General features: G+C 44.0%; 1 protein-coding gene across 1 annotated transcript; it reads right to left on the bottom strand.

The window, feature by feature from the left end:
• Positions 1 to 3028: 3028 nt before the first annotated feature.
• Positions 3029 to 12297, bottom strand: LOC308380982 (extracellular matrix protein 2; the record flags this gene model as incomplete). Its single annotated transcript, XM_080858462.1, has 11 exons — positions 3029 to 3209; positions 3768 to 4094; positions 4807 to 4946; positions 5325 to 5482; positions 6410 to 6542; positions 7588 to 7703; positions 8441 to 9023; positions 9527 to 9735; positions 10261 to 10392; positions 10773 to 10880; positions 12207 to 12297. 11 exons carry the CDS (start codon positions 12295 to 12297, stop codon positions 3029 to 3031), a joined length of 2178 nt encoding a protein of 725 aa, XP_080714588.1.
• Between the last annotated feature and the right edge of the window lie 641 nt (positions 12298 to 12938).

Here is a 12938-nt window from a genome sequence, read left to right as displayed (position 1 = left end):
GAGAGAGAGAGAGAGCGAGAGAGCGAGAGAGCATTGGTATGTTCGTGGTGTTGTTTCAAAAACTGTTTAGCACTATGATTCCCTTGTCTCCACCAGTCTTACACTATGCCCATCTGCTCCACCCTCAGTCAATAACTGTAGGTCAGGACCAGGCCTGGCAGAAGTCACACATGCCACCCACATGATAGGGGTGGTGTGAGCAGGGTTAAATATACTACTTTGAAGCAGCATTTGATCCAGGGCCCATGGAAAGCTCATGTTTCTTTTCACAGGCATCCTCCCCCCAGCCGTCAAGGCCCTCTTCAACGGCCAAGTAAGAAACGACAAGCTGAGCAGGACGAGATGATGATGCACAGTGAAAAATAAAAGGTTGGAGTTTGCAATGCTGACTTGTCAAAGTTTTTACCATTGACATATTGACTACATAATGAATACATTAACCTTTTCTCAATTAACCAGTGCCATTTTGGGGTGTGTTCCTTGTGTTCAGCCTACAATTTAAAAGGCCATTTTAGAGGAGATGTTTAGCAATTGCAAGGTTTCTAGTTCGATCCTGACTCCTCCTCACCAAGTGTAGAAGTGTCCTTGAGCAAGACACTGAATCCCCAACCGCTCCCGATGTGCAGGATGGCACCTCAGATTGTAGCCTCTGCCATTGGTGTACGAATGGGTTTAGGAATGATATCTGAGGCATCTGTAAAGTGCTTTGAGTGCTCTAGAAAAGCACTGTATAAATGCAGTCCATTTACCATAGGCAGGAATCTAGATCAGATTGTATCAGTCACCTTTTCTGAGTATAAAATGTAGAAAACCATTTCTGTCCTTGTGCTATGTCTAGTGGCTAATCTTCGGTATCTTCAAAATAACATGAACTCATACCAGTGTTCCCTTCAGTGAATTAGATACTAGCACATTTGGGTTAGGATGAAGTCACTCATTTTAAAAGCTTTCTTCAGCCAAGGATATCCACTGATGCCTGCATGTAAGGTTGTCTTTTTCCATCACATAAACTGATAATAAATGTAAACAACTTTCTTTTTTGTTTCAACAAGTGTGTTTATTAGTTTTTTTTTATCATTCAGTTGGGAGATTAAAAAAAAAGTTAACACATACCTTTTTCTTATTTAACTTTAATTTATCATATGCATTGAATAAACAAAATAACCTTTCTGGTGGCTTGGGTGCTGTAGTGAGGAATCATTATTGTGACGGTCATGACTGAATACACACTGCTCTTGCCAGGCATACTGAGAGCACATCCACAAAACCCCACTGACCTCCACGGGATCTCGGCTATTTCGGCATCAAAGAAGCAATGGCTTGGGAACCAGAAACAGGAATTCGCGTGTTTGGTTTTGTATTAAAAGTTATATGGGAGTGGGAATGCAAGAGGACATTTTTTCCTCTAACAAATCAAACGACTGCATCTGTGTGTAAAAAAAAAAAAGCCTTTATACTGTGTTTAAGTCACAGCCCATGATGTGTGAATGCTTTCACGTCATGGTTTTTGGGTGTTTACTGACTAGAGGAAATGTTATTTGGGAAGTGTTTAAAACAACATTTCACACAAAAACTGATAAAAAAAAAAAAACAGTACATCATTAAATGTACAAATAAATAACAAAGTAATAAAGCCATTCTTATGCAAACAGTATGAATTAAAATCAAGCAATAAATGTACGGTATATGACCAAGAGGATGCAATAATCCCCAAATTGTTACTCTATGGTAACGTGCTTCATTGTTTTTTTTTTTTTTAAGAAATATCCTTGATTTGTGATTGTGACTGGAATTAAAGGTACATGTTCCAAATAATGACACTAAAAACACTAAAATAAGGACATTAAGACATTAGTATTCTTTACATGATAACACAGTTACATAGGCATCCGGGACACTTATCATTAATGAACTGTGTCAACGAACCTCCACTGTAAATTAAGATCTTCCTTTAAATTCTTCTATTGTACACAAAAAGCAAAAACACAAAGAGCTTTTCTCAAAGGCGACTAGTGACAGTATGTAAATAAGTCAAGAGCAAATCTTAAGGGCTGTCCAGATTGACAGCAGTAACTATGACGACAACTGTAACTAAAACAATGTAAGCATCCACAATGTTAAAATGTAGGGGAAACCTGTCAGAAATGTAAATCATGTTTTAATGTGATGCCTTTAAAATTGTATTGATTCTGATTGGGTGGCAGTGTTTTTATCATTCACACAATCGCTCTGAAGGTGATGCCCAACTATATCGTTCTTCATTCCGTTAGTGTTAAAGTGTGTGGTGTGGCTGTTGCAATTGTCATGAGCTGGAGCAATATTTCAAACGATACTACTTACAGTTATTGTTATAGCCTGCTTATTGGCAGTGTGGACGGGCCTTTACTCATGGACTATCACTGACAAACACAAACGTAGAATACAGCGGTGAGTCCAAAAAAGAGAAGTGCCGGGACAACACCACTTACACCATGACACCCAAAAACATCCAACACCCTTGGTGAAGAATGATGATGCAAAAAGCAAGCTCAAATATACAAAAAAAATGACTAAAGGTTAAAGGTCAAATATTCATGTAAAAATGTTAAAAGGGTAAAAGTAGAGAACACAAGAGTGATGTGAAAAAGTGTGTGGGTGTGTGAGAGAGTGTGTGTTGGCTGTCTGTGAACATTGCTCATAGACGTGCTTGTAGCTCTAAGGCCTCAGAACCATGCTGTGTGTGTACGTGTCAGGTGTGTGTTACTGTATATGGGTATTTGTGTATGTTCCCAATCTTGGGACACTACTCGTAGATTTTTGAAGAACTATGCTGTGTGTGTGTCTGTCTATATTTGGCGGTGTGTGAGTGCTACTCATTGATATCCTCAAAGCTTTGTGGTCTGAGCACCACGTTGTGTGTGTGAGGGTGTATGTGTGTATGTATTTGTTCTGCTGTGTGTGTCTGCGTGTGTCAGCGTGTGTGTGTTTTGCTGTGTTTGTGTGTGTGTGTTTGTGTGTGTTTGTGTGTGTGTATTACTGTGTGTGAGGGCTACTCATAGATATTCTCGTAGTTCTGAGGCCGGAGCACCACGCTGTGGTAGCTCTTAATGCAGGAGAAGGCAGTGGGAGGGATGGAGCGGCGGTCGATCAGGTTGTTCTCCAGATGCACAGACATCAGGGGAGAGTCCTCGCTCAGATGCGTGTCGCAGATGGCATTCAAAGGCACGTAGCTAAAGAAAAACACAGTGCATTTGAGAGAGAGAGAGAGATATGTGTATGTGTGTGTGTGAGAGCGAGAGATGTGTGTGTGTGAGAGAGAAGGGGAGAGAGATGTGTGTGTGTGTGTGTGTGTGTGTGTGTGTGGGAGAGAGATGTGTGTGTGTGTGTGTGTGTGTGTGTAAGAGAGAGAGAGAGATATGTGTGTGTGTGTGTGTTAGAGAGAGGGGGAGAGGGATGTATGTGAGAGAGAGAGAGAGAGAGAGGGAGAGAGAGAGACAGTGTGTGTGTGTGTGTGTGTGTGTGTGTGTGTGTGTGTAAGAAAGAAAGAGAGACATGTGTGTGTGTGTGTTAGAGAGAGTGGGAGAGAGATGTGTGTGTGTTTGTGTGTGGGTAAGAGAGAGAGTTTTGTGTGTGTGTTAGAGAGAAGGGGAGAGAGATGTGTGTGTGTGTGTGTTTGTGTGTGTAAGAGAGAAAGAGATGGGTGTGTGTGTAAGAGAGAGAGAGATGTGTGTGTGTGTGTTAGAGAGAGTGGGAGAGAGATGTGTGTGTGTGTGTGTGTGTCACCTCACCTAATGAAGTTGTTGTTGAGCCTGAGCTGCTGCAGGGCTTTCAGCTGCAGTATCCCCCTGGGCACGGAGCCGAGGCGGTTGTGATCGAGCAGCAGCTCCGTCAGCGAGTGGTACAACCCCATGAAGGACACCTCGTCCACACCGTCCTCCCGCAGCCGGTTGTAGGACAGATGCAGAGAGTCCAGGCCGGGATGCATGTGGGCGAAGACATAGCCTGGGATGCGCTCAATGTGGTTGTGGTGCAGGGTGAGCTGGCGAAGGGCCACTGGGAGGAAGGACGGCACGTGGACCAGCTTATTATGGGACAGGTCCAGGGTGTCCAGTTTCCTGAAAGTTACGCCACATACTCTCAGAAGTGTAATTAACCTTTCCGGAAAGTACAGTCAACAGCATTCAAGTGTGTAGCAATGAACCAATGTCAAGGAGTACACTTCAACTCTTTTGTCTTGATGGTGTCTTCTATATGATTCTTTGAGATCTACATATATAAATTCAGGCGAACAGGTAATAGATTATTAAGCCTCTCACACAATGGAAATACTAATTTACCAAATTCCCTTAATAAGTAAATAGGTTACTAGATGCTACAAACATAGAAATAGTAAAGCAGACCTTTTTAAGCTATATTATTACATGTGACATTGATCTGATTGTATCATTAAATGGACCTTAAGTTGTCTACCATACTATTTCAAGCATATCTCATGCATGCAAGGCAGCGTTTGTTGCTGCACATGTTGCACTACCGAATGTGTCCTCATGGGTGCGCCTGATCACTGTGTTTTAAGTCAGGCAAGGGCAAGTATCTTTCTGGTGTTTTGTTAACTCCTTTACAAATACAGTAGGATTATTGGAGCTAATAGGAAACATTGAACAACCACAGTTGTACCCCGCCAGCCTTTTTCTAGGTCTACCTCTCTACTCGCCTTGCTCCAAGCAGATGGGCCCCCCCTTATGAGCCGAGGTACAACTTGAGAAAACTATTGCGTTGGCGCTGTATTAAAACATTCAAATTGAATTGAATTGAAGTAGTACTCACGACAGGTGTATCCATGCTCTTGGGGCTATGCGATCTTCACGTATTTTGTTATGGCTGAGGTTCAACACTCTGAGGTTTAAGGTCTTGTTGAGGATTCCTGCCTGCACCACCTCTACACGGTTATCCGACAAGTGCATCTCCTGTGATGTTAACATATCAACAATCATTCACTCTCACCCTCTCTGATCTCACCTACTTGAGTATTACTTTATAGTACGACTGGAATGAAGTAGTATGATATACTGGAAATAAATAAGCCTTGAAATCCCTAGACTGTGTGATATACAATACTATTACTGTATGATATACTATTTTGCTATACAGTTATATTGCTCTAATGTGTAGTCGTGGATATTGGACACTTGTCTGCTGCCTCTTAGGCTCACTCGAAGCTTACTTCACCGTAATCTCTAAGTCTAAGGCACAAACGTAGCAAGAGCGTTCTGTACTGATCAAAGGATGAGCTGAAGAGTAAAGGATGAGCTGATTCTGAATGATGAGTGAGTGAGGTGACTGGCCTGCAGAGAGGTGGGCAGCCCAGAGGGAATGGCTCTGAACCTGTTGTCATCCAGCCTCAGGTAGATCAGCTTCCTCAGGGGTCGGAAAGTCAACGGGGACACATTCCCATCGTGGAAGTAATTGTCCTCCAGCTCCAGAGTGAGTAGTTTAAAGAGCCCTGCGGACAATTAACAACCAGGTCTTTCACTTATCAGACATAAACACCCCTGCGGACAATTAACAACCAGGTCTTTCACTTATCAGAGATAAACACCCCTGCGGACAATTAACAACCAGGTCTTTCACTTATCAGGCATAAACACCCCTGCGGACACTAAACAACCAGGTCTTTCACTTATCAGACATAAACACCCCTGCGGACACTAAACAACCAGGTCTTTCACTTATCTGACTGTACAAACACAAACAGTCATACAGACAATCAATAAATAGTAATTTCACTTATCTGACTATAAACTTGAACAGCCCTATGGACAATCAACAGGGAATCTGGCACATGTATGTCTTATCAGGGCCTGCCACGTAACAGCTGATATCTGGGGCCGCTTCTACACAACAGTTATAAATGTGTAACTTAAAAAAAAAATACACATTTACAATTATTCATTTTGCCAACTTTATCCAAACACTTTTATCCAAAACAACTTACTGTATTGTCCAGATATAGTACATCTTTATCGATTTATCAGTCAGTCTTGGAGAAGGATCTTGGAGAGGACAGACAATTTCGCACAACTCCTGACTGCCTGACAGTGTTCTGTATGTAGTTCTATTTAATTTGTATCTAAATAAATACTTTAAAAATCCTAATGAAACATTATCTGTCATTCAGGCTTTTATTTCTCGAAAAAAAAAAAACTGCTTTATTTTCAGTACAGCGCAGCTTAGTTTAGAAACATAACTCAATACAGGAATTCTAAGAAAAACCTCAGAATTTCTCCAATTCCAATAGTGTGTGTGTGTGTGTGTGTGTGTGTGTGTGTGTGTGTGTGTGTGTGTGTGTGTGTGTGTGTGTGTGTGTGTGTGTGTGTGTGTGTGTGTGTGTGTGTGTGTGTGTGTGTGTGTGTGTGTTATTTGTCCCTACCCTTGAAGCTGTTTGGAGTGAGACCCATCAGCTTGTTGTCGTTGATCTTGAGCTCCATCAAGGAGGAAGGCAGCGCAGGAACTTTGGTCAGGTTGTTCCCATCTAAGTTCAGCCTCCTCAACCTTGTCAGATTCTACAACAAGCCCAGGAGTCAATTCACTGCACTGCAACTACGTGCAGTTACACAGGTCAAACACATATTGACTCTTCAGGCAGGCACATGTTACACAGAGAGAGTGGGTATACCTGTAGTCACATATCGAAATCATACATTACACATCCAAAACAAGTTTACTTTTCAGAGCGTTGCCATGTTTCAGAGCGCTGGTCAACACAGACATGCATGTCTCACGGGTAGAAAAGTAATCGTGGCTGCCTATCATATCATCTCGAATGGAGATGGGGAAGGTCTCGGTGCCAGGTGGGCATGCCACGGCAGTGAGAAATGGTCAAATGTCAGAAATAACAGCGATTTTTTTTGGCAAGGTGGTTTATCTGTTGACTGACGATATTCTCATATTTGTTTCAACGGGAATGTGAGAATTGCCCCATCGCTGCCAGACGTCTGCGTCCAGCTCATATTCGAGAGGTGCAGCAGATTTTCACTTTGACTTTGCGCATACATACACACACACACACACACACACACACACACACACACACACACACACACACACACACACACACAATTATGCAAGTGAAAAATGTTACAACGGGCAGGCACAAGTTTGTGAGAATCACACTTCTGATGGGTTACTGCTGACGCTGCATGTCACGTTTACTGCTCTTCCTACCTCCCGTTCTTTCAGCAACATTAAGGCCAGGGTGAGAAACCAGGTGTACTCTTTACTGATGGATTCTTTCAGATTGAGTTGAACTAATTTGACACTTTTACTATAATAGAGATGGTAAAGACTGACTGAACATCAGTGAGAGTTGTATAAGGAAGGCCCAGAATGTTGGGGGGGGGGGCATCCATGCAACTTGCTGCACCATGGCCTAAACAAAAGCTCTGTGATTGGAACATTGTTCAAATCTCAGAGAACAGAGAAGTTGTTGCCAAAATTCACTGAAGATAAAACACTACGATTTAGCATAAACACGATGCATACAGAAGGAGGTGCACTTTTAGGTTACACACTGTTAAGCGCTGGTTTGAAAAAATATCTGACTCTCACCTGGAAAAGGCCGGGGCTGAAAGAAAAGTCATCCAGCTTGTTCTTACTCAGATCCAGCCACTCCAAATTAGGAAGTCCAGCCAGAGCCCGTGGTGGAATCTTGCTAATTTTGTTATCTAAATAAGGTTGAAACACAGCACTGCTAATTTTGTTATCTGAAATACATTTGAAAAACACAGCATTGCTAATTTTGTTATCTGAAATAAGGTTGAAACACAGCATTGCTAATTTTGTTATCTAAATAAGGTTGAAATACAGCACTGCCAATTTTGCTTGCACCGGATCCACAGTGCTACAGATATGTGACTGAATGTATGAATCGTCTCAAACAAGAGCCTTTCACTTAAACACTGCAGTACTTTCTGCAATACTAACATCGCCTTCATTTTCCTAAATAACCACACAGTAACATGAATCCTCTTCACGGTGTGTCTCCAGGAAGGTTTAATACATTGAAATTCAAAATGCGCTGTTGTTGCTTGTTTTCTTTGTCTTATTTTCCCCTGTATATACCGTACTGCATGCTGGTTTGTACTGAATTAAATTGTATTTATATAGCGTCAAAACAATAAAATTGTCTCAAGGCAAACTACCAACATCCAAAAGCCTGTTTCTGCATCCATACTGAATGGTCTACAGTTTATCTCCAAGGCCCTCCTCTGTCATGAGCTACATCCATATTAACTGTTTAGAGCAGGCATACATTCATTACGTACCCCCGACACCACCAGTGAGCTTCTTAAATGTTATGCTACTAACCAATCTTTACTAACTCTCTCCCTCTCTCTCTCTCTCTCTCTCCTTCCATCTCTCTACCTCCCTCAATCTTCCCTCCCTCCCCTCGCTCTCTCACCTGCCAGGTAAAGGGTTCTAACCCCTGGGTCACTGATGATGGGTAGGTGGCTCATCCCCGTGCTCCCGCAGGCTATGAGGGAGTCCGACAGCAGGCACCCTGCCGGCAGAGACTCCATGTAGCTGTTCCTCTGTGCGTGGGGGATGGGGGGCCTGGCGTTAAACTTTACCACCGGCCTCCCTGCGGGCATCACCGACCTCCCTGCTGGCATCACCGGCCTCCCTGTGGGCACAACCACTGGGAGTCTGGTGGGCATTGCCACTGGTCTCCGTGTCAGTGGCACCACAGGCCTGCCAGTGGGCATTGGGACGGGCCTCCCAGTCGACGGAGCGGGCCACATCATTGAGGTGTCATCATCGTCATCGTCGTCATCTACATAGTCGTAGTAATCATCATCGTCATCATCATCATCATCATCAAAGGGCTGTCGCTGAGCATGCTGCGTATTTTTTTTGGCAGGCGGACTCAGGTCAAGCTTTGCACGTGTGTTACCCTCTGGTGCCCACCCCAAGGGCGGTCTCCCTCCCGCCACTTCGGTCTTCAGGATCGCCTCTGGTTTTCCCCTCTTCCGTGGCACCGGTTTCTTTAGAGACACACACAGCGAGATGTTTTCAGATCAAGTTTAAATACAACAGAGATTCCACTCAGAGCACTTTGCCACTCATAAACCACATGCAACACAGTCATAACACAGATAGTCATTACCACAAAGAGGTTATACATCACCCTAAATCGTTATTTTTAAAGCTTGCTGGTTGTACAGTATCATGTTTAATACAGAGCTACTTCCCAAACAAATCCATAACTTGAAATAGAATTTAATTACACTTACTTCTGGTCTAATGTTTACTCACTAACTTCACTGCTGCTGTCCATTACGACTCCAGCTAGCAAAGTCGCAAACATTGTCTGTCTCTGAAAGCAGACTTATAAATAGTTCAGCTGTGTGCTTTTCTGGATTATCACACCGCAAAATGCTTTAACTGACGAATCAGAATAAACAATTTCACATAATAGTGAAATTACGTATAGATCTGTTCATAGTTAGGAGTCTGTATCCTACTGTATTTTACAAAACTGAAATACCTCCACAACTCTGACAGGAGTCTCTGCAATCTCCACTCTCCTTGGCAAAGTTCCAATCACTACTTTGCTGTTCGGCTTCTTGCTCTTCGCGGCTGGACGCTGAGGTGTCTTCTCTTTCTCCCTCTTCTTTGGAATGACCTCCACGTTGTTCTCTGAGCGCGGGGGCAACTTCTTCGCTCTCTGACCCCCAGTTTGATGGCCATTTTGAGCTGGACAGAATGTAAGAAGTTGACAGGGCCCATATTTTTGTGCTCTATTTCATTTGGTAGACGCTTTTAGCTAAAGTGACTTACAATTAAGGAACAACAATCAAGCTTTAAGTTAGGACACCTTTTGAAGTAACTTACGTTCTAATGTACAATACTACGTACTCATTCTGGTTGTCATAACTCTATTAGAGAGCTATGATCTTTTTCTACTTAACAAAATCTCATTAATCTATATTCTCATTAACACACATACAGACTCTTTATTTACATGTAGTGCTGTAGTGGACATTGTTAACCAGTCACCAGTATCATTTAAGTATCATCAGTTTCTCCCAAAGAGCTGAATCATTTACTTTACAGTCTCCCTAGCGCCCAAATCTAGCTAGAGAAGGTAAAATAATCAGGGTAGTATGGTCACCAGCGTGGCCACCAGTACAGCTCAGCACTGACCAGTGTGGTCCAAAACAAGATGTGTTTTCCAGACGCTGTGTGTAAAAGAGGGGCCAGTTTGGCAGCGGAGCGTACCTAGTCTGGGGCACGGCACGGCGCGGCAGCTCACGGCTCCACTACGGCACTGGCACACGTTACACGGCTCCGGAGACCACACAGCACCCTCAAACAGAGAGATCCCATTCACCAGGCACTGGCTAGTCCTCTCTGGCATACACACACACACACACATGCACACACACATACACAATCACACTTATGAGCACACACATACACAATCACACAAATGAGCACACAGACATATATACACATGCGGGGACACACACATACACAGACATGCATACACGTATACACACTCACACACACATATGAGCAAACACACACATGCATGTGCAAACACACATACACACGCACGTTACACAAGTGTGGCATGTATAGAAAACCAAAGTTTACAGCATGTGTTCTCATGTTTCCACAGGCAATCAAGTCATGTGGAATGACGATAAAACATAAACTAATACAAACACAGGTGAGTTCATGATTCAGGTTTTTAAAATATATTTAAATGCAAATAGGGCGATACTGACCAGGTAGGAAAGGTCCATCGTCGTATTCCGGCTTCTCCCGAGCATCTTTGCCGTGTCTTGGCACTCCTCCTTTTGTCCTGGGTGGTTTGGCCTCTGTCAGTGAGACAGCTGCACAAACGCACAGGCATGCAGCCACAAGGAATCTGTGCATCGCTCCTATTGCTCCTGGCTTCCCTAAGTCTGCTGGCCAGTGAGGTCTACCCCTGTTACTACAACACTGAGGTCTGGCTGGAGCCTGGCAGGACCCTTTATACCGACTCCCCCAAGAAATCATTTCCCCTCAGAAAAGAGAGAGAAAGAGAGAGCGAGAGAGAGAGGGAGGGAGGTCGGGGGGGTAGAGGGAAAGGAAGAGGAGGGGGAGAGCTGGGGGGGGGGAGAGAAGCAGCATAGGTGAGAGTGGAGTAAAGGAGTAGAAAGAGAGAGAGAGAGAGAGAGAGGAAGGGTGGGGGGGGGGTAGAGGGAAAGGAAGAGGAGGGGGAGAGCTGGGGGGGGAGAGAGAAGCAGCATAGGTGAGAGTGGAGTAAAGGAGTAGAAAGGAAGTGGGGTGCGAGGGGGGCGGGGGTGGTGAAGAATTTTTTTTAAAGGAAAACATTTTCAACAAAGAACCTCTTTCATTCGCCTTAAAAAATCCCCACCAACCTCTTCTCTCGCCGTCTCTCACACCCCACGGGCCCACGCTAGCAAACAAACAAACCAGCAGAGGCTCATCAGGGCAGACAACCTTATCTGTGGCACAGGGACTGCACCGGTGTCAGCCGCCTCCTGTCCTCAGACACCACCACTTGCCAGGCGGACCACTCTATTTTTCCCCCTCTGGTCAGAAGAGCCCCAAAAAAACAGTTGCCGAGGACACCTACGTTAAGCGCTCTGCTTGGCCATGCGGTAGCGATAGCGAGCAAGTCTGACAGGCGTGTTGAGAAAACAGTGCGGAGGGCAAGCCCCTTAGTAAGCACCAAGCTGGATCAATGGCACCTTTGTCTGCCACTTGGCCAGGGAGACACAGAGACCACACTCCTGAGAAATTCTTGGAGTTCTCTCTCCGCTGCGACCTGGCTTGACCATGTGGTCTGCCCGTCCGTTCGCTGCCAAGGCTTAGCTACTACAGTACACTCACATGGCGACTCTACTGTAAGGGTGTCGAACACAAACACTGCTGAAGCGTATGCACATTGCACCTGGACAGTAAGCTAATGGATGTATCTGCAGGGGCCAGACTCACTGCAGTGTGTAAAATCATCTTTGGAGAAGGAGAGAAACATGATTACGTTCTGTACTGAAGCACTGGAACCCTGTGTCATTAACCTTCAATTTGATGTCTCACTAAAAATGAATTTGGGCATAAATGTAGCAATTTTCTCTTCTCTTTGGAATTGTGCTCACCACACCCCTGTTATGAAGCGCACACAAATACAAATGGTTTATGTGAGTAAATACCAAGCACTCCCACGCCATCCGGTCCTGGAGCGTCAGCCACACCTGTTGACAGGCTGACCAAACGGGGACGGAAAATAAGTTTGAGCACCATGCAGATCATTTAAAAAATGAGCATGTTCACAATCACACACACACACACACACACACACACACACACACACACACACACACATAGGCTGAGGTCACACACCGAAAATTATTCTTGAACAGAGGTAACATTTTGACCTTAGATGACCTAAAATGTCTCTGTGCCCTGTTGACATGAATAGACTTAAACCCTGACAGCCATCAAGCACAAATGACCTTAATTAGCTTCCTGTCGGAACCCACTAGCGGGTGATTTGGGAATACATGTTTGCCTCTGTGTTTGTCTGTGTCTCGCCCTGCAAGCACTCCCACATGCAAAAGCTATATTCAGTCAGTGCTTGTTTACTCCCATGTAACCTTAATGATGGATCAGGGAGATTATTAGTTTATATCAGGGTGAGTTTAAATAAAATATACATTATGCATTTACATTGTTTATACATGGTAAATGTTAATCCATATGATATTGCCGTCTAGGTTTTTCCAAACACAGGGTTGTTAGCAACATTAGCATTTATTACCAACTTCCGCAACACTCAGTCACAGGGCCTCCAACTCCTCCCCTGCTAATGTGGTGAGCTAACTCTAAATACTAAGGCTATGATTAGCTTAAAGGGACACTTTGGGACAATTAAACTAGGGCCC

This window comes from Sprattus sprattus (genome assembly GCF_963457725.1).
Source record: "Sprattus sprattus genome assembly, chromosome: 2".
In the NCBI taxonomy this organism is placed as follows: domain Eukaryota; kingdom Metazoa; phylum Chordata; class Actinopteri; order Clupeiformes; family Clupeidae; genus Sprattus; species Sprattus sprattus.
The sequence above is the reverse complement of the archived record's forward strand: the minus strand, read 5'-3'. Positions and strand labels throughout refer to the sequence as shown.